General features: G+C 49.2%; 1 protein-coding gene across 4 annotated transcripts in view; it reads left to right on the top strand.

The window, feature by feature from the left end:
• Positions 1–5,858: 5,858 nt before the first annotated feature.
• The window catches only part of wu:fb13g09 (multidrug resistance-associated protein 5), a 33,224-nt gene continuing 19,833 nt past the window's right edge, over positions 5,859–19,249 (top strand). Inside the window, exons 1-13 of one of the 4 annotated variants that reach the window (XM_030368354.1) lie at positions 5,859–6,330; positions 6,513–7,209; positions 7,838–8,014; positions 8,837–8,992; positions 12,548–12,695; positions 13,539–13,772; positions 14,885–15,058; positions 15,730–15,877; positions 17,196–17,344; positions 17,631–17,738; positions 18,213–18,623; positions 18,882–18,953; positions 19,122–19,246. In XM_030368354.1, coding sequence (XP_030224214.1) covers positions 7,845–8,014; positions 8,837–8,992; positions 12,548–12,695; positions 13,539–13,772; positions 14,885–15,058; positions 15,730–15,877; positions 17,196–17,344; positions 17,631–17,738; positions 18,213–18,623; positions 18,882–18,953; positions 19,122–19,246 — 1,895 coding nt within the window. In that variant the 5' untranslated portion in view covers positions 5,859–6,330; positions 6,513–7,209; positions 7,838–7,844. Of the gene's footprint in view, positions 6,331–6,434; positions 7,210–7,240; positions 7,701–7,837; positions 8,015–8,836; positions 8,993–12,547; positions 12,696–13,538; positions 13,773–14,884; positions 15,059–15,729; positions 15,878–17,195; positions 17,345–17,630; positions 17,739–18,212; positions 18,624–18,881; positions 18,954–19,121; positions 19,247–19,249 lie in introns of those variants that run through there. The other 3 variants (XM_030368352.1, XM_030368350.1, XM_030368351.1) reach the window with 3 other exon arrangements.

Genomic DNA, 19,249 nt, shown 5'->3' with positions numbered 1-19,249 from the left:
AGGACACCGGACTCACGTGGGTGTAAAACAAACGCCTGTAGTAGTGTAGTGTATCCTTTAACTTTTAAAACGTCCTCCTCTGCACATAGAGACAATCCTCAAAGCAACACGGTGAATTAGTCGGTTCACTCGCTGCCCACACCCAGGTTATCTGTGGACAAAGGAGCTCTGATGATACCTTTGCAAATGAATAAGCCTGCACACACCTCTCCACACACCCCCGGCCACATTTCATCTCTTTCCCACCGACAAAAACTAATTAGGCTATGGTAAAGGAAACATTTTCTTTTTTTTTAAATATTGTCATTCCCTTGAGGTTTTTAGAGGGAGACATTTATAATTCAACTGTTGTGCAGCTGTTCGTTTAGGCTGGCACGCATGTGTCGCTCGTCTTGTTTTATGAGCACAGATCTCTCGTCTCACCGAGCGGGGAGAAGCACTAATTAAGTCCACCAGCATGCCTCGTGTAAGGCCCCCTCGGTCTCCTCTCGCCGCCCTTGTCTTTGTGTTCCTCTCATCGTTAATGTGATGCAAGGTACATTACGGTAAAACGCGTTCAAGGGCGCGACACATCCTGCTACCGGCAGCACACGAAAACACGCAATGAAAATCAGTTCCACTTTATGAAATAAAGGAGGAGAGGAGAGGCGTCTAAAGATATCCTTAAGCACCTGGCCTTGTTTATCAGACACACCCGACCTGAATAATGTAGTGTCCCGGTGTTCCGCAAGAAAATGACAGGAAATAAGTTTTCCGAGAAGCACGATTATGCAGGTCACGTTGTAGGAAGCCGTAATTGGACATGCGGAGATAAGCAGGTACTTACGGCTGCGTCATTATGCCTGATATTCCTAATTACCGCCGGTCCCTCTCATGTTGCAGACGGAGAGCGATTTGATTCGCGTTATAATGATTGCGGATGCCCTTGAGTGAGCAGGTGAAGGCATTTACCTTGTTTGTGCATAGGAAGGGGCCTACAGTCTAACGATGGAGCATCCGCATTAAGCATGTTTGGCCTATTTGGAAATGGGAACGAAGGAAGATAATAACTTTCAGATGAAGGCAAACTGGGTCTAATAAGCAGGCCCGTTATGTGTTCAGTTTTCATCGTTTAAAGAAGTCAAAAGGTTTAATTTTAAGCAGTCTTCATTTTTCCCACGTTTCAGTTGCAAATCCAAGGGCATGGGGTTGCGAGTCAACAGCTCCCTCTATTGGCCAGTCTCAGAATAATGACAATCCCCGCGATTCCTTAGTAATTCTGCCAGGGCCATTATCCTGTGACAGCTGGATTGGGATAATGACATTGATTGATCGGCTCACTCAGAATCGCTCTCAATAAACGCGGCGCTGGGTTCATTAATTTATATATGCATGGAACTAAAGGGCCTTAAAATCACTTCATTTCCCAAGGTGCCTTCCCTGCAGCGACTTAAGCACAGCAGCACCAGTAGCGATCAAGCCTGGAGGCTCTTGGAATGCTCTCTTAGAGAGTGAGGTCTATGTCAGAGGTAGAACTAAAGAGATTTCTACTCCCCTGAGGATTATTCATCCAGAGGGTGGCGAATCTCGCTTTCTAACATGTTTTGCTTTGCTTCCAGCCCCAAATATGCTCTTACAATCCCAGCCTCTCGCTTTAACCCAGAATGAGTGACAGGTCTAAACATTGCTGTGGCGGACTGTTATTTCATTTAGATTAAATTCTTTATTTTCAATTGCGCAGGAGGAACTCGCATGCAGATTGCCGGTTCTGTATCTGCAGCTCTGCTTGGAAAGAGTGTGTTGAGCTGTCCTTGAGCAGGACACTTAGCCAGCACCGGGAATGGTGCAGGGGTACAGATTGAAGTCGACACTCCAATCCTTGTGTTTACTGTGTGTGTTGAGGCATTGGCCATAAAGCGCATTTAGTCGCCTTTAGTGGGAGAGAAGGAGAGAATGCAGTTGATTCTCTCCTTCTCTCTCCCTACTTCTCTCTATCTGTGTCTAAGCCCCCCCCCACACGCGCGCGCGCGCGCACACACACACACACACACACACACACACACACACACACACACACACACACACACACACACACACACACACACACACACACACACACACACACACACACACACACACACACACACACACACACACACACACACAACACCACCACCAAGCCAACCCAAAGACAAGGGGATTAGTTGGTGCAGGAGGGGAATGATGATGTTCTCTATACATTACCTGCTGATATTCGATCCAAAAGCCATATACTTGTTCTGCAGCTTGTCTGGGAGGAATCTGCTTGGCAATGGATTCCAATGCAATTAAGGTCTGTGCTGCTGGCATATGTGCACCATTAGTTTGGGAAATCAATGGCCTGATCAGATGCTAGGGTTATGTGTTTATAAAGGAGCCAGGACGGCACAGCCTACAGCCAGGGACAGAACTGCCTCTCTCTCATGAAGTATGCCTGCTTCCGATACTGATGTATGCATGGACTGGACTGACCTTTAGCTAAAGAATAAAAGCCTTTTGCACACACAGCAATTATCTCTTAAGATGCTGAAGCTCTGGGTGGGAAAGTTAAGTTTTGTCCATTAAAAATGCATTAGGTTGCTGTACTGTTACCGGGGAAACGCGTCTGCTGTAGTTGGCATGTCATTGTTGAGGATGGCAGCAGCTTAATGTGATGCATGCATGCGTTTTGTGAATTAATTCATAATAGTTTAAAACCTAATCCCGTATAATTAGCTTCCAATTTGTTCTTCTGCTTCTGCTTACAAGAACCATTTCATGCAAAACTATGAAGACAGATTTGTTTAAATAACGTAGGGCTATATAAAATATTGTGCATTATAAATTGGAATTATTTGCTACGTTTTGTTGGATTCTGACAGTAATATATGTTGTGTTGTCGTTTGTAGCAGAAGACCACAGGGGTGCACGCTTGAAGAATACTTGAGTAAACTTGCGAATAACTGGTGTTCTGAAATGATACTTTTAAACCTCCTAATCAAACCCCAGGTGACTATTTCCCTGGCGCCTCACAAACTGATGCTGCTGTTTTCTCAATACTAAACGCTGCTCTGTTCTAGACAATAATCCCAGCCTCCATCTATCTTCTCCCCGCTATCCTATTGGGAGAAACCCGGGCCGCACCGTTATACAAGGAAGGACTCCGATTCACTGGGTGAACTCGGAAGCCACGCTAGAGTTGAATCTGTCATTAAATCTGCAACGCCACCAGGCTCATCCTAATGCCTTCTGACTCCTTGCTGCACACTTTCATCAGTCTCCCAGGGACGGGCTCCAGCAAAATCAACAGTGACAACCACTGAGCTCTTCTTAACGCATGGGCGATCTCTTATTAAAGCCGATTGGTAGTCAACCTCTAAGCCCCGGTCCCCACAGAAGAAGGGGAAGGGGGGGCTTCCACAGTCCATGGTCGACGGCGAGGCGGGATGGTGGAGTCACTGAGGCGAGGTGTGCTAGTCGTTTGGGCCGTGTTGAGACACAGTCAGGGGCCGCACTGCCGTATCGGCCTCTCTCTCCGAACTTCATCAGGGAACTAAACCGGTGAAGTGTGGTGGGGCTTGAGCACACCCCACCGGCGCTCTCAGGGACCCATGTGACTACAACATAAAATGTTTGCCTCTTCCCTGTTGAGTCCTCTTCCTTGGAGTCGGAAATCAGGCTATTGCTTTAAAACGCAACAAGAACTTTGCAGCACCCCTGCAGGTCTTCTGTTCATGGTCGTGTCACGTGCCACAATGTCCACATTTTCCCTGTAGGTAAACGAGTTGACAATGTTTCTATAAAGTTTTTCTTCTGTTAGTAGGAGGGGACCTCGATCCCTTTGAAAGGGCCGTGACCTTAGACTGAAGGGGTTGCATATATTCATTGGAAAAGCTATGGAACAAGAAAGATTTATATTGCAGCAAATGCTCCCAACAACCTTTGCTTACAATGTTTTAATCTGAATAAGTAATCAAACTTAAAAAAGAAGGGACACTTGGGATTGCTTGAATCGCAATCAATCCAGTGCGCCCCGAACTGCAGAAGTAGTTAAAGAACGAGTATCGATGGAAAATACCTCATTCCTTCATCACTCCAAGTGATAATAAAGAAATCATTTCTTCCCTGCAAACAACCAAGCCGACATTTAAATCAATGACCTCCCTAATAGTGCTGCTAGGATGAACTCCAGTTTAATAATGTCTGGGGTAAATACCTGAAAATACAACATGACAAAAATAATCCATTGTTCTGACATCAAACAACTATAGCCTCAACCTCCCATAAGTATCCCGAGATACGGATAGGAATAGGGATAAGAATAGGGAGAGGATTAAGGAGAGGGATAGGGATACGGCTATGGCTAGCGATAGGAATAGGGATACGGATAGGAATAGGGAGGGGGACAGGGACAGGGATCTCCGGTTCTACCTCCTCATTTGCCAGCATACAGCAGGTTTCCCTGCAGTAAGGTGAGCCCGGCCTGTCGTCCGGTGGTGGTTTATTAATCGCCTTTCCACCGTGTGTCAGAGATTTGCCATTAAGTCAGCGGATGGATACGGTGTTTCTGAAGAAAGGCACACTGCAAACAGCCATGTTCCAGAGAGCCAGCCCATGGTCCTGTCGCTATTCCATAGCCGGGTTTGATATATATACTGCAGAGTGAGACAGGCCTATATCTGACCTTTTTGTCCACGTGGAACAATCCCGTTTATTTCCGGTGTGGCCTTGAAAACCCGCCTTTGTTAGGATTTTAATTGCCTGTCTTCTACATTAGCGTGGCGGGGCTTGAGACCCAAGTGGGTTCGAGATGATGCATGCTTGTGGTGAAATGCATTTACCCAAACAATGCGTTTACATCAAAAGCCCTGTCATCAGACATCTTTCCCGGGCTAAAATGGGAGACATCACATCAGTCACTCCTCCGATGTATCTAATTACGAACAGAGAAACCCAAGCCGCAAGAAGCGGATCAGCCCACATAGGTTGACAAACTGCAGACACGGTTCAGTCTGTAGCTGACGGGGAGTGAAGCTTTAGAAAAGACGTCCCACAGAACTGTTTACATCCACGTACCAAAAATGATTTTTGATTTTGAATGACCAGTGTTTTTTGTAGATTTCTATCAGGACTAATCTATGTGTAAAGTGTAATGTAGCAAGCCATGCACCATATGTTGTCAGCGTCTTAATGAAGTAAATTATAGGCTATAGGCTACCAATTAATTATAAAAGGGTGGTATAGGCGGTAGACCTATGTCTGAAAAATGTCTGTTTCTAATTTAAGAAAATTATCGAGCACGGTGGCGGTTCATCAACAGGGGTCAGTCGCCCTCCTTGCTTGACAGCCACAGCACCCAAGTCGGCCCGCGGGGGGCGTTCCTATTTGAGGTGGTTTCACGTCCCAACCTACTGCTACGGTTTCCATATACCATTCTGGTAACATGGTAGCCTACATTAGGTGCATTAGGTAGACTTACACAATAGGCATTCACACGCTGGTCAAATGCTTTCTCTTGGTTTTCGAAGTAGTGGTTCCTTAGGTGAAATTCGCGGAATATTTACAACGAAACACCATAAGCCTATTTTACCAACGACGTTAAATAAACACACCTTATCAGAGATCCTTCACAGTAGAAACTCAAACAGGTCTATAGCCAACAAAAAAACAACAACGACTAGCCTACAGGGGGAATTCATATTTGACTAAGTAAACCTCCAATGAAGAGTCGTCATCTACTGATAAGACTGTAGAAGAGTCCTCGATTTGAATTGAAGAAATCATTCAATATAGCCTAATCGAATGTGGATGCAAGGTGAGGACCGGCTAAGTGCCTGGTGAGGACCCCCCCGCCGCAAAACACAGAGGCCTCCCCGGCTCCCCCCGAAGAGCAGCCTGCCTGCTGCTCTTCGGGGACAACGCTCCTTCAAAACCCGGCGTGTGCCTCATCTCCGCGTTCCTAGGGCGACAACACAAGCACGCCCATTGGTCAATCCGTTCTGACGTCAGCGAAATATCGGGAATTCCTCTCCCCGCGGTTATTAGTGAACTGGAGGTGAGCAGCAGCAACTTATTCCAGGCACACAACAAGTACACATCTGAACGGACCCAGACGTGCAGCCTTCAGAAAGGGCCACCGCTGTCTGTCAGCCCCTCTCGCTCCGGGCGATCATGTGTTCGCGGCCCATTGGAGCGTCCACGGAGGTACAGCAACAGGTTTAATGGACAACTCAAAAAGAGTTGCTCCACCTCTTCACCACCCGTTCCTAGTCATAGCTGTTCAGGATCTAAGAAGGGCTCTGCTCAAGTGACTCCAAGAGTCACGACTTGCATGTAAGTGTATTTTTCGAAATGAAAACCTGTCTCTTCTGTGTAGTGCTGACCCATCAACTAGTTGCCTTGTTGTTGTTTTTTAACCCATGGTGATGACATCCCAGTCTACCGGTTGGTTTGACTGGCGAAGTGGCTTTCTGGAGGAGCGTGTGAGTGCTCCTGTTTTTAACTCACGCGTGTAGATCATGTGCGTGTGAGCTGAGATCATGTTACACCGACCCGGACGTAGCCTGCTTGGCAGCAACAGCAACAAAGTATAACGATGATGGGGTCCCAACCAACAGTATCCTTTTATCAGCTCAAAACAATCAATACAACTCCTGGAGCTGCTAACCCACAAGAAAAAAAAAAGCAATTTAAACAGAAGGAAGTTATTTTCTTTTCAGTATTTTCTTTTTGTATCTGAAAACTCCAATGTCAAGGAAACTTGAGAAAAATAGCAGGCAAACATCTCCTGAAAGATAGCGCAGAATAGTTTGCAGCCTTGTGTCAAACTTCACAGTGTGTGTGTGTGTGTGTGTGTGTGTGTGTGTGTGTGTGTGTGTGTGTGTGTGTGTGTGTGTGTGTGTGTGTGTGTGTGTGTGTGTGTGTCCTTCTGCGGGACCTCTCATTCAACTGTGCTCCTTCCCACTCTCTACTTCCAAAGCCCTGCCACTTTGCATGCCCGTTGCAGTGTGTTTAAATATCTGTAGCGCAGTACAGTGTATGCAGCAACCGCTCACACACTCGGGGCTGTTGCGTCAATGCCGGCTCTCAGGTTAAACTTGTTCAGCGAGAGTCTGGAAAATGTCCACACAGCCAGGGACACCAGCCACCGTGAGCACGTGTGGCCTACCCCTCTTCCGTTCCCGGAGGGCTCAGTTTCCCCTGGCGTACTGGGTGTGTGTGTGTGTGTGTGTGTGTGTGTGTGTGTGTGGGGGGGGGGTCAGTGACAGTGTGTGAGAGTGAGAGAACGTGACGGTGGCTCAAACCAGCGTCTCCCTCTAGACGCCCTCTGAGTTCCGCGGCAGGTAGAGTGGCGTCTTTAAATAGATAAGTGCTTTAGCGGTGCGTCTCGGCGTGGGGCCCAGAGCTCTGACCAAGGTGACTGCTAGGCTCAGTCCCCGGCCCCCACAGCGTGATTCAGCAGAACTGTGTGTGTGTGTGTGTGTGTGTGTGTGTGTGTGTGTGTGTGTGTGTGTGTGTGTGTGTGTGTGTGTGTGTGTGTGTGTGTGTGTGTGTGTGTGTGTGTGCTCTCACTGGGGGGCTGGGTCAGGGGTCTCCTATTGATTCGCCTCCCCGGTGTGCCTTCAAAGAGCCCACTCCTCAGAGAGTTCCCCCCCCCAGAGCCGCTGAGACTCGGAGAGCCAAACTACTGATGAATTATTGATGTTTGTGTGTTTTCATCGCTCGTTTTTATTTATCCTAAGTGACAGCATGGCTGTGATGCTGACAGTAGGTGTTATTTATACATGTGTGTGTGTTCTCTCTCTCTCTCTCTCTCTCTCTCTCTTCTCCCCCCCAACAGGGCAGCCATGTTCCCTGATGCCCTGGAGTCGGCGGGGCGTGTGGAGGGCCTTCCCCTGTCCTACCCCGACTCCCTAGCGGAGGTAGAGGATGCAGAGGCCCTGGAGAAGGAGCCCAAGAACCGGGGCCGGTACCGACACAGCCTGCAGCTGCTCAAGCCCTTTAGGATCACGCACAAGTAAACAAGCCTCACATCCGTCGATGTCGACTGTCGCGTATCAGACCACCGAGTCATGAGCCTGTCTGCCTGACGAACCTAGGAAAGGCTTGGCCCTTAGGGAAGGAAAACCTGATAAACCTGATTCTATACACACACACACACACACACACACACACACACACACACACACACACACACACACACACACACACACACACACACACACACACACACACACACACACACACACACACACACACACACACATTGTGCTGTCACGTTCTGTAAATACCCACACATATGTATGTACACACTTGCTGTACATGCACGTTCGTCATTAGCTGTGGCTTGAGGGCTGTGAGCGAGATAAGGGCTCTTATCCCCCATCAGCAGACCTCTTTGTCGGAACACGTGAGGTCTGATAGCCTGCACCGCCATTTTGGACATCACTTCCTCAGATTTTGTGAAGAGCATGTGAATGACTGTGCAAACATATTCGGCCATGTTTGATCTATCATGAGGGGAAAGACTTTTTCAACCCAGCCTCGTCTCACTCTCGTTCACTCACTCACTCACTCACACTCTCTCTCGTTCTCACTCTCCCTCACTCCCTCACTCCCTCACTCACTCACTCCCTCACTCACTCACTCCCTCACTCACTCCCTCACTCACTCCCTCCCTCACTCACTCACTCACTCACTCCTTCTCTCTCTCGTTCTCACTTTCCCTCACTTCCTCACTCACTCACTCACTCAAGTGCCCCCCCCCCCCCCCAAGTTCCCATGTTGTTGTGATCCATAGCACCTAACCCCCCCGCCCCTATTTGTTGTTGACCTGCAGACACCAGCACCCAGTTGACAACGCAGGGCTCTTCTCCTTCATGACCCTCCACTGGCTCACCCCGCTGGCGCTCAAGGCCTACCGGGCGTCCAGCCTGGGCATCCACGACGTCTGCGGCCTGTCGTGCCACGAAGCCGCCGAGACCAACTGCCAAAGGTGAGCTCAGGTTCCCCCCAAGAGCGGGGGAGTGGATGGTGACAAAGTACTCTGGATTCGGATCCATGGTTTTGGTTGTTGTGTGAGAAAGTGTTACGTCAAAGTTTCAAGCAAACACTTTTTTTGTATGTTTTGTTTTTTTGGGCGGATTTCCCCCACAGTTACTTATCTACAGAATAAGAAATTATTCTGAATATGTGAGTCCTCTAATGGAATCTGCTCTACTAGCTAACTAAAATATCTATTTAACCATGGTAGTGTTTATATCATGAGGATTTAGAACTCTACCCAGTGAACTTATTTTTTTAAGGGCCTTCCACTTTTTATTGAGGCATGGTTGTATTTGAAGCATCCATTACGTTCGGTGCTGTTACTCCCACCCTGAATGTTTTCTAAATCAAAGGTCAACCGACGGGATTACTCAGTTTGGTAAATTTTGAAACCCTAATGTATGAGATTGACTGATGTGGCAGCTCAGGGCAAACACAAGCACCCCCTGAAGTATGCTTGGGGGGGGCTTAAGAATCCTTAGACCCCTCCAGGTGGGACCATTGTTGCACAATAGATGAGGTGTGTGTGTGTGTGTGTGTGTGTGTGTGTGTGTGTGTGTGTGTGTGTGTGTGTGTGTGTGTGTGTGTGTGTGTGTGTGTGTGTGTGTGTGTGTGTGTGTGTGTGTGTGTGTGTTTGTGTGTCCTCTGTCCTGAAGTACATACAATTTCCAGAAGCCTTGAATCATAATAGTAGTACAATAGTTCACATTCTGGGTAAAACAGATCCTCATAAAAACTCCTAAAAGACTCCTTCTCTAAACACTACGTGAATGTACTGTTGTACGCGTGTGCCTGCTAATAACAAAGAGGCTTACATTCATGTCGCAAATAATGGACCATTGTGCAAGCTTGTGTGTGTACACCTTATCTCTATGTAGGTGTGTACTCTGATGTTTGTCCATGCGTGTCTGAACATGTGTAGGAAGTCTTTGTAGCTGGGGCATCAACAGAGGAACATCAAGCCTCCAGCCTCCAGCCCAATAGAGTGGAGATGGGCCCACACACGCATGGTGTCCAATAATAGAGAGGATTAGAGATTAGGGTGAGCGTGAGTCCGGCGACTGTGTGTTGTTGCGTCACTAACACGACTACCCGTTGTGCACCTGTGCCTCGCTCCCTCTCGCACACTCGTCAGAGGACTCTATGAACATCCTCTGAGGCCCCAAGTTCAAATCATTGACTTAAAGGGGAAATCCTTGCACATCTGCCAGCTGTCCTCTGGCCAAGACACGGTACAGAGCGCGCTGATTGTAACAAACATGACGTCAGCAAGACACCGTTGGTGCTGTAGGATAGGTGGATTTATGTTCATTACGCAATAGAGGAAGTATCCTCGTGCACTGTGCTCCCGTGTCTGTGCTTGTACCGTAACAGTTGCTCTCATCGGATCTATTGATTTTTAAATCTTTATTTTAACTAAGAAACTGGAAATGTGAATCCCCTGTGCACTTGTTGTCTCTTTTTCCCGGACTCCAAACTAACATCCGATGACGCATATGTTGTGATGTTCTGGGTTCAATCATCCCCGCAGGGAGAGTGAGAACAGTGTCTCCCGTAAACTCCATTTTAATACGATGTCTGCGAGGTCTCTGAACCACAAACGTGTACCCTTAGTGTGCGGTGAGTCAGTAGGAGAGCGAAGGCCTGATGTGGATGTGTCTGGACTTGTACTACAGGTGTTTGCATGGGCCATCCACTGCAGTCCATTTGCATGACGTGTTCCACCCCAACGTTTGCGAGATAAGGGGAATGGTGTAGGATCTTCTTGGCAAGGGTGGCTGGAACACTGCCCAGGGCTTGGCTTTGTGTTTACATAGCCAGGACAGTTATGCAACCCAACCGCCTAGGAGAGGATCAGAGAGGGGGGAGAGGAGGGAGGGAGAGTCCTGGGAGAGTTGACACTTGAGAGTGTGCAGTGAGGTGCAAACCATCAATGCGATGTCTTGGTTTACACACTCTGGGAAAGCCGTCCTCGTGTCTATTTGTTTGCTCTTTCAGACTCTGAGAGTTCTGCTCCAATCAAAACACTTCAGTCCAGCTGGAGGTAGATGGGCTCTCGGCTCAGATTGGACTGGTGTTGTTCAGAGATTAAGGAAAGTTGCCAGACAGGAAAACTGTTAAAAAAACAAGTTTTATAAGAAAGTTCTTGACTTTCTTTGTATTTCAACCAGACTTTACTTGGGTTTTTGAGCTACACCGGGTAGATGTTTGTAAGGCTTTCCAATTTCATTATAGTAGTTTTATTATTGTTGTTTGTTGTAGTATTTTTTTGTATTGTATTTAATGAATGTTTTATGGATTGCTCACAGTTAAAAAATATCCATCCATCCATCCATACGTGTATATATGTACGATTAAAAGAGACTGACTGCAGATCCCACTTCCTAGCACTATTTCACTCAGGAATAACGAGCAGCGCTGTGCACTGGGAGTGGGTCGGCCGGTCGCTCAGTCCCTGATACCATTTTAATAAAACCATTAGGGCCTAAACGAGTCTCAGCAGCTGTGCTCCACACTGCCTTTATAGAGTCATTAGCAGCCATGCATTCGGCCGACAAGATACGTCGGCCCCTTTATGGGACATTATGCGGCGCCACCGCGGCATTAGCAGCATTAGCCAGATCTTTTAGCATTTATGGCGGTAATTCCAACAGCCTCGTTACGGATGGTGTCATTCCAACCCGACGAAAAGCCGGCACCTGACCACGGGCCAGCGTGACCTTGTCTCGCGATGGGGCCGGTGAAGGATGTGGCGTCGGCGGGCGGGGTCCGCGGGTATCGTGTATCTGCCTCGCTCAGCCCCGCGGCTAGCCTTTATTATTTAGCGGTGGTGCGGTGGCGTGCTGCTGAGATTGTTTCCTTCCCCACTGTTTGGTGTTTGTTTTCCCTTCCCCTTTGGACTGCTGTTGTTTGCAATGCAGGCCCGAGTTTTCAGAGCTTCCTCCTATTCTTTTGTGTGTGTGTGTGTGTGTGTGTGTGTGTGTGTGTGTGTGTGTGTGTGTGTGTGTGTGTGTGTGTGTGTGTGTGTGTGTGTGTGTGTGTGTGTGTGTGTGTGTGTGTGTGTGTGTGTGTGTCAGCTTTTATTCACCTCAAGAACAGCTTCGGTAAAAAATATATGGATATTCGTATTTTCACAAAACACTCATCTCCTCATCATGTCGAAAGTTTGAATCATCCATAATTAGTGTAAATGGACTGCATTTAGCGCTTTTATCCAAAGCGCTTTACAATATTGCCTGACATTCACCCATTCTTGGACACATTCACACGCCAACGGCGGAGTCAACCATGCAAGGCGACGGCCATCTCGCCGGGATCAGTAAGGGTGAGGTGCCTTGCTCAGGGACACCTCGACACTCTAGTTCGAGCCGGCGATCTGACTATCCACCTTGTGGTTAGCAGCCAACCCGCTCTACCTCCTGAGCTACTGCCGCCCAAAACGCTGTAGTAGCTTGAAAACCCTTGTCTTCGTGTACATTACAATGCTTCTCGTCTCCGTCCCCAGACTGGAGTCCATGTGGAACGAGGAGCTGAAGAGAGGCGGTAAAGACGGGCCCTCCCTGACCCGGGTTCTCTGGAGGTTCTGCCAGACCCGCATGCTGGTGGCCATCTTCGCCCTGCTGCTCACCATGGTGGCTGGCTTCGTGGGGCCTGTGAGTACCCCTCTCTCTCTTCTCCTCTTGTGCGGTCTGCCGATCGGGGGCCGTTCAGTCGCCGGTTCGAATCCTGAGTCCGACGGTATTTTTAACAGAATCTCTTCAGCCTGTTTCACGCCGGTCTGGAAATTGAAACGAAAATGTAGCGAAGATTTAATAACAAAGCCTAGACAGGGAAGCCCACAGCAGGAACACAGATTAGCTGGTTTGTGCCCAGTCACGCTTTGGTCACAAATAGGCCGGAAGGGTTTTTTTTCTGCCAGGATTCTGGCTTTGTGTTCTAATCTTCCTAATAGAACGAAAGAAAGAAGTAATTAATATTGCAACAAAATGCTCACCCTTTTCTTTTTTTTGCTCTTTTGTTTAGAGTTTCCTTGTGCTCAGATGTTTGAATGGAGAGCATTGTTCATAGGCATGCCTGTTTGTTCTGGGGATGGCTCATTGTACACTACATGCATCCAACGACCGCTAATACCATTAAGTGGATTTGGATGTTGCACCTTGATGTATTGGACTCGCATTCCAAGATTTGTTGGCATTGCTACGGTGCTGTCTGCATATAAGTCCGTTCATATAGACCTAGTGTATCTCTATGGACATCAAAGCTTTTTTTTCTTTTCAGTGAGTCAACATTTTAACAGACCTTTTATTTGTTCATATATTTAATGTTTTTTACTTTGTTTCGAGATCCATTTTCTCATTTTCTTTAATTAGTCAGTTCCCTATGTTCCACTCTTCTTTGTTTTCATTTCTCCTCCTTCCCTCCTCCTCCTCCCCCCCACTAACCTCCCCTCTGCCCCCCCCCCTGGCTCTCCAACCCGTGGCCCTGGCTCCTCCCAGGCCCTCCTGGTGCGGGCCCTGCTGGAGTACTCCCAGAGCGTGGAGGGCTGGCTGCCCTACGGCCTGTCCCTGGTGGCGGGCGTGGTCCTCACGGAGCTGCTGCGCTCCTGGTCGCTGGCCCTCATGTGGGCCGTCAACTACCGCACGGCCGCCCGTCTCCGGGGGGCGGCGCTCACCTTCGCCTTCCACAAGATCCTCCGCCTGCGCAACACCAAGGACATCAGCCCCGGGGAGGTAGGGAGGTCACAACAGATTAGATCCATCCTCCTTTGTCATTGTAACAGATACAACGAAATGAAGTGCTACCTCAAAAAGATCATTGAGGTAGTATGCATAAATAAATAAATATAACTATAAATAAAGTACTGCTATAGGCATTAAAAAAGCACTTCAGACACACCCACACAAACAAACCACATTCATGGTTTGTTTTTCCGCATAGCAGCGATATGCCGTTTAGCGAGTACCCCGCTTGCTTAAGGATCTGACCTGCTGCAGTCGTATGCTGCTTGATGTTTCCCTCTCTTTCTTTTCAATCCATCTTCCCCAATGGTTTAGCAGGGCCGGTGCTGGCCGTTTCGGTGCCCTACACGAGCGGCGCGAGCGGGGGGGCCTCTTTTTATATAATAGGTAAAAACATCTAAATTGGCGAAATAGAGGGATAGGTTATACAATTAAGATAAAACAACGGTGGGCCTCTTCATAACTAATTTATATATTTTTGTAATTCAATAATGTAATTTATTTTTATTTTTTGTTTTTTTTGTAAACCTTAATTTTTGGTGCCCCCCAGGTGGGCCTGGGTTTAGCGCCCGGATACTTGGTCAGTGATGGCTCTGATGCTCCATCTAGATCACTCAGGTCCTCTGGCCTTATACTTGTTCCCCGGGTGAGGACAGAGACCTATGGGGAGGCGGCATTTAGTGTCCATGGTCCTCGCCTCTGGAACAGCCTGCCGGAGGAGCTGAGGTCGTCCCAATCTGGGAGAACCTTTAAAATAACCTTTAAAACACACCTATTAGCTCAGCATTTTCTTCATCCATTTAATTTATAATTGTTGGTATTATTTTCATGGTATTCTAAAGTACCTTTTATTGCATTTTTGCACGAAAGGCGCTATATAAATAAAGTTTGATTTGATTCCCTGTCCGTTCTCCCCATCCTGTCCGTAGAGTCAACATTAAGCTTCCATTCTCGGCCGAGTCAGCCTCGTGTTCTCGTATAACCTTTAGAACCGCTCGACGTTAGCTTCGGCTTCGCCATCTCCTTCACCCAACGTGTGAATATTGGGAGAGGTTCTGGGAGACGTCTGAGATGTTCTGAGTGTTCCTGTGTTCCCCGTCCAGCTGATCAACATCTGCTCCAGCGACGGGCAGCGGCTGTACGAGGCGGTGTTGATGGGCTGCCTGCTGGCCGGGGGGCCGCTGGTGGGGGTCCTGGGCCTGGCCTACACCACCTACTTCCTGGGACCCACCGCTCTGGTGGGCTCGGCCATCTTCATCTTCTTCTACCCGACCATGGTGAGGCTAAGGACGCCATGTAGGGCTCTGATCAAAAGCACTGCGCTATCGCTCTCACTTCCAGGCGGCTCTGAAGCCGGCTGTCATTCCCCGAAACCAGAAACGCTCCAAAAGTCCCGGGCGAGGTTTTTCCTGATGCAATATTTTGCCTGCTTTGTCGTCACCCCGCTGAAGTTGTCCTGCCCATTGCAAAAGTTATAAGTGAAAACCTTTTTTTTTATTATTATTATTATGTTTTTTTTACTTTTTGCCCTCTACAAAATGTAATTCCCCTTCATGTCTGCCAATAGATAGAGGATGGGATGTGGCACATTTGTAATTGTTTTTGCCGACTTTCCCGACGACAGAAGTCATAGGTCAATGTCAATCTGTTTCGGGCCTCAGTGTTGGTTCCAGGCCAAACGTATTCCCGTGCAAGAGCTATTTATTCCCAGGGACTCCCATTCCTGTGCAGGACAGTGCAGGTCACCCCTGCCAACAATAACACTCGGACCGCCTGCAGGGTTATCAGCAACACCATCTGTACCGCTGTCGAACCTCGAGTCGCTCTCTAAGATCCACTGATGTATGCTTCTGGTTTCAGTTCCCCTCCTCGAGGTGCTTAATTCTCTCTATCATCATTTCCACTCTCCCATGGCGGCAACCCCTTCCCCTCTTCCCCCGACGAGCAGATGCTGGCATCGCGTCTGACGGCGTACTTTCGCAGGAAGTGCGTGACCGTGACGGACCGGCGCGTGAGGCTCATGAACGAGATCCTCGGCTGCATCAAGTTCATCAAGATGTACTGCTGGGAGGATGTCTTCGCCCAGAACATACGCAGTAAGCGCCGCAGTCACCGTGACTCAGCAGGGTTTCCAAACCAACCACACTTCCTGTTTTGTGTTTTTTCTTTTTTTTTGTGGTCAGCCAACTTCACCCGAGCCCAGCATTAGTCACCCGCACGCACGCATGCCATCTCCCACCGGCTTTATTTCTGCACCACTTCTAATGGCCGTCTCCTTAGTGAAGAGCCACTTAATTTAAACACGGCAAATTATAAACTAAATTGCCAATTTATTCCCCCCCCCCCCCCCCCCCCCAGAGTAGCAAGCAATCTGCCCCTGACCGGTCGGTCCCCGCAATCATAGACGACTCCTTCTTCATCTTGGAGGTTAATTCGGGTGGCTGTGAGTTTAGAGCAGGTCTGCACAGCCCCCGTCCAGCTTAGCGCTGAATCTGCCGCTCACTTCTTTCCTTCGACGTGTGCCACATTATCCAGGTGGGAGCGTGGCTCACACCTCGGTGTCCTGTGATTTCTGTGATCACCAGTTAAATCTTCGTTTTAGTCCCAACTGTGAGTTTTTATTGTATTTCTCGCCTCGCTCTGTAATTATTTCTCTCCTCTTGTCGCCCAATTACCGCGTTGCTCGAGAGGACCGACTCGCAATAACGGCTCTTGTGTTCGTGTTGTATCGCGGTCGTTACGCCGACGACGACAATGCCCGATGTTCGCTCGGTGGCGTCGGGTCCACCTGGGAGTTATAAACCTTTTTTTTTTTTTTAGCTTCACTCGTTTCACATTTCACACACATTTTCCACCTCTGCTGAATATAACAAAAAAGCCCCTCTGGTACGATGGTGCTGGGAACGGTTGCCCCTGAAGGAGAACGAGGTTGTAGGTGCCTTGTGGAATACTTACACAGAGAGACCAGCCTAGAGAGAGAGAGAGAGACAGAGAGGCAAGAAGTCGGTCTCTTTCATACCATGTATGGGTACGGCCCCTTCTGTTCCCCCCCCCCCCCCCCACCGACTTCTATTTCTGTGTGTGTGTGTGTGTGTGTGTGTGTGTGTGTGTGTGTGTGTGTGTGTGTGTGTGTGTGTGTGTGTGTGTGTGTGTGTGTGTGTGTGTGTGTGTGTGTGTGTGTGTGTGTGTGTGTGTGTGTGTGGCCAGTCCCGATGCGAGCCTGGGCACTCTCTTCAACAGGCTTGTGCAGACCTGTATCGATTAATCCTCCTAATTCCTAAACCGCCCATACCCTTGAAGCCCACCACTAATTCTCTGTTGTTCATGGTTTGGCCTACGGTACGGTAAATATTTATATAGGATTTAACATTACTACATCTGTCTGTCTCTTTCCCTCTCTCCCTCTCTCTAAAGAGGTGCGTACGGAGGAGAAGAAGATTCTAGAAAGGGCCGGTGTTGTCCAGAGCCTCACGGTCGGTGTGGCTCCGGTCGTCGTGGTGATCGCCAGTGTGTGCACGTTCACCTTGCACATGGCCTTGGGCTATGACCTCACTGCCTCTCAGGTAGGATTCTACCACATTGTTAAAGGCCACAGGCTGTGTTTGTTCTCCACTGATACAGTAATGCTGAGAAATATCAACTTGTAGCACACAGATGGCTACTGAAACGTGATCCTTTGTAAATAAACGACACCCGGCAGTTAAAAGCGCACACAAACGTAGAGGCGATGCCTCTTTATGGCTGAAACACAAGTTCTTATCTATGTGTTTGCATTTGTCAAAGGTTTGGTTTGCTTTTCTTATCCAACCGAAGCTAATCTCTCGCTCTCTCCCGCTCTCTCTCTCACAGGCCTTCACCGTGGTGGCTGTCTTCAACTCCATGACCTTTGCCCTCAAGGTTACCCCTCTGGCCGTGAGGTCTCTGTCAGAGGGATCCGTAGCGGTCAAAAGATTCCAGGTATGGGGGGGGGGGTGAAGATAGGGACATGCTTTTAACCCCTCGCTCTGCAGTGGACTGATGTTACAGAGACGGAGGTGAAAAAGCCCTGAAGCATCCCAGCTCAGGAGACTCGGGGTGACTTTGAGGCTACGCTAAATGGATTCCCTAAATAGATTCCTCTTCCCTCCCCTCGTCTCCCAGGCACCACACTGGTGTATCATTCAGGCCGTATGGAGGCACATGTTCATTATGCGAAACAATCATATGAACAAATGATCATAAACGACAGTCTCAATGAACAACAACAAAAAACAACTATCAGCTATCTCAATGTGAAGCACTTTGAGCCTGCCTCGTGTACGGAAAGTGCCATATAAATGAAGTGGCCTTGCCTATATGAAACGGGGGGAAAAGACCACGCCCCTTTCCATCATGCGTTCCCCCCCATCCCCATGGTAACCATTGCCTTCCCCCCCCCTCCCCCCCCCACAGAGGCTCTTCCTGATGGACGACCGAGAGGTCATCGTGTCCAAGATGGAGGAGCCGGCAAACGCCGTGGAGTTCCGCAACGTCACCCTGGCCTGGGAGAAGGCCCGCCCCCCGGCCGCCGGCCCCGCCCCCCACCACCAGGCGCCGGCCCCGCCTCCTCCCCCGCCGACGCCCAGGAGGAAGGCCTTCCCCAGGGGGGGCATGAGGCGGGCGCTGCGGCGGGAGAAGCTCAGCCTGTACCTCACCAAGGAGGAGGAGGTGGGGGGGGGCAAGGGGCGGGCGGAGCCGGCGGTGGACCAGAGCCTGCTCACCAACATGGAGCAGGAGAGCCCCCAGAGCACCGTCTCCTCCGCGGGGAGCATGCGCCCGCCGCTGCACAAGACGCTGCACTGCATCGACCTGCGCGTCAAGCGCGTACGTGGAGAGAGGCTGGCGGCGGCTAGCTGTTAGCCGCTAGCTGCTGCACATACACATGCTAACGGTCGCTAGCGGTTGATAACAGTTGCTACTAGCGGCTGTTAATGGTCGCTAGCGGTTGCTAACGGTTGATAACAGTTGCTAGCGGCTGTTAATGGTCGCTCATACAGACACTCACTCAGTCACTCAGGTGTTTTTTGCTGATATCAGTGTTGGTCGTAACCCCCCCCCCCCTCCTCTTGGCTCCGCCCCCAGGGCTCCCTGGTGGGGATCTGTGGAGGTGTTGGGAGTGGGAAGAGCTCCCTGCTCTCGGCTCTGCTGGGCCAGGTGAGTGTCCGCCAACGTCCTAACCGTTCTCCGTAGAGCTTCTTTCATGTAGTTTAATGTCAGACCTGCAGCCTTAACAAAATCCAAGTTCGGCTTCCAACTTCGTCCTGGTCCTTCTCGGGTAACGAGTTGTGTGTTTCCTCCCCGCCCCGGGTGGCTGTGCTCCAGATGACCTTGCTGGAGGGCAGCGTTGCAGCCAGCGGCGCTTTTGCCTACGTGTCTCAGCAGGCCTGGATCCTGAACAACTCGCTCAAGGAGAACATCCTGTTCGGGCAGGAGTACGACCAAGACAAGTG

Source organism: Gadus morhua, chromosome 10 (genome assembly GCF_902167405.1).
Source record: "Gadus morhua chromosome 10, gadMor3.0, whole genome shotgun sequence".
NCBI lineage: Eukaryota > Metazoa > Chordata > Actinopteri > Gadiformes > Gadidae > Gadus > Gadus morhua.
The sequence above is the reverse complement of the archived record's forward strand: the minus strand, read 5'-3'. Positions and strand labels throughout refer to the sequence as shown.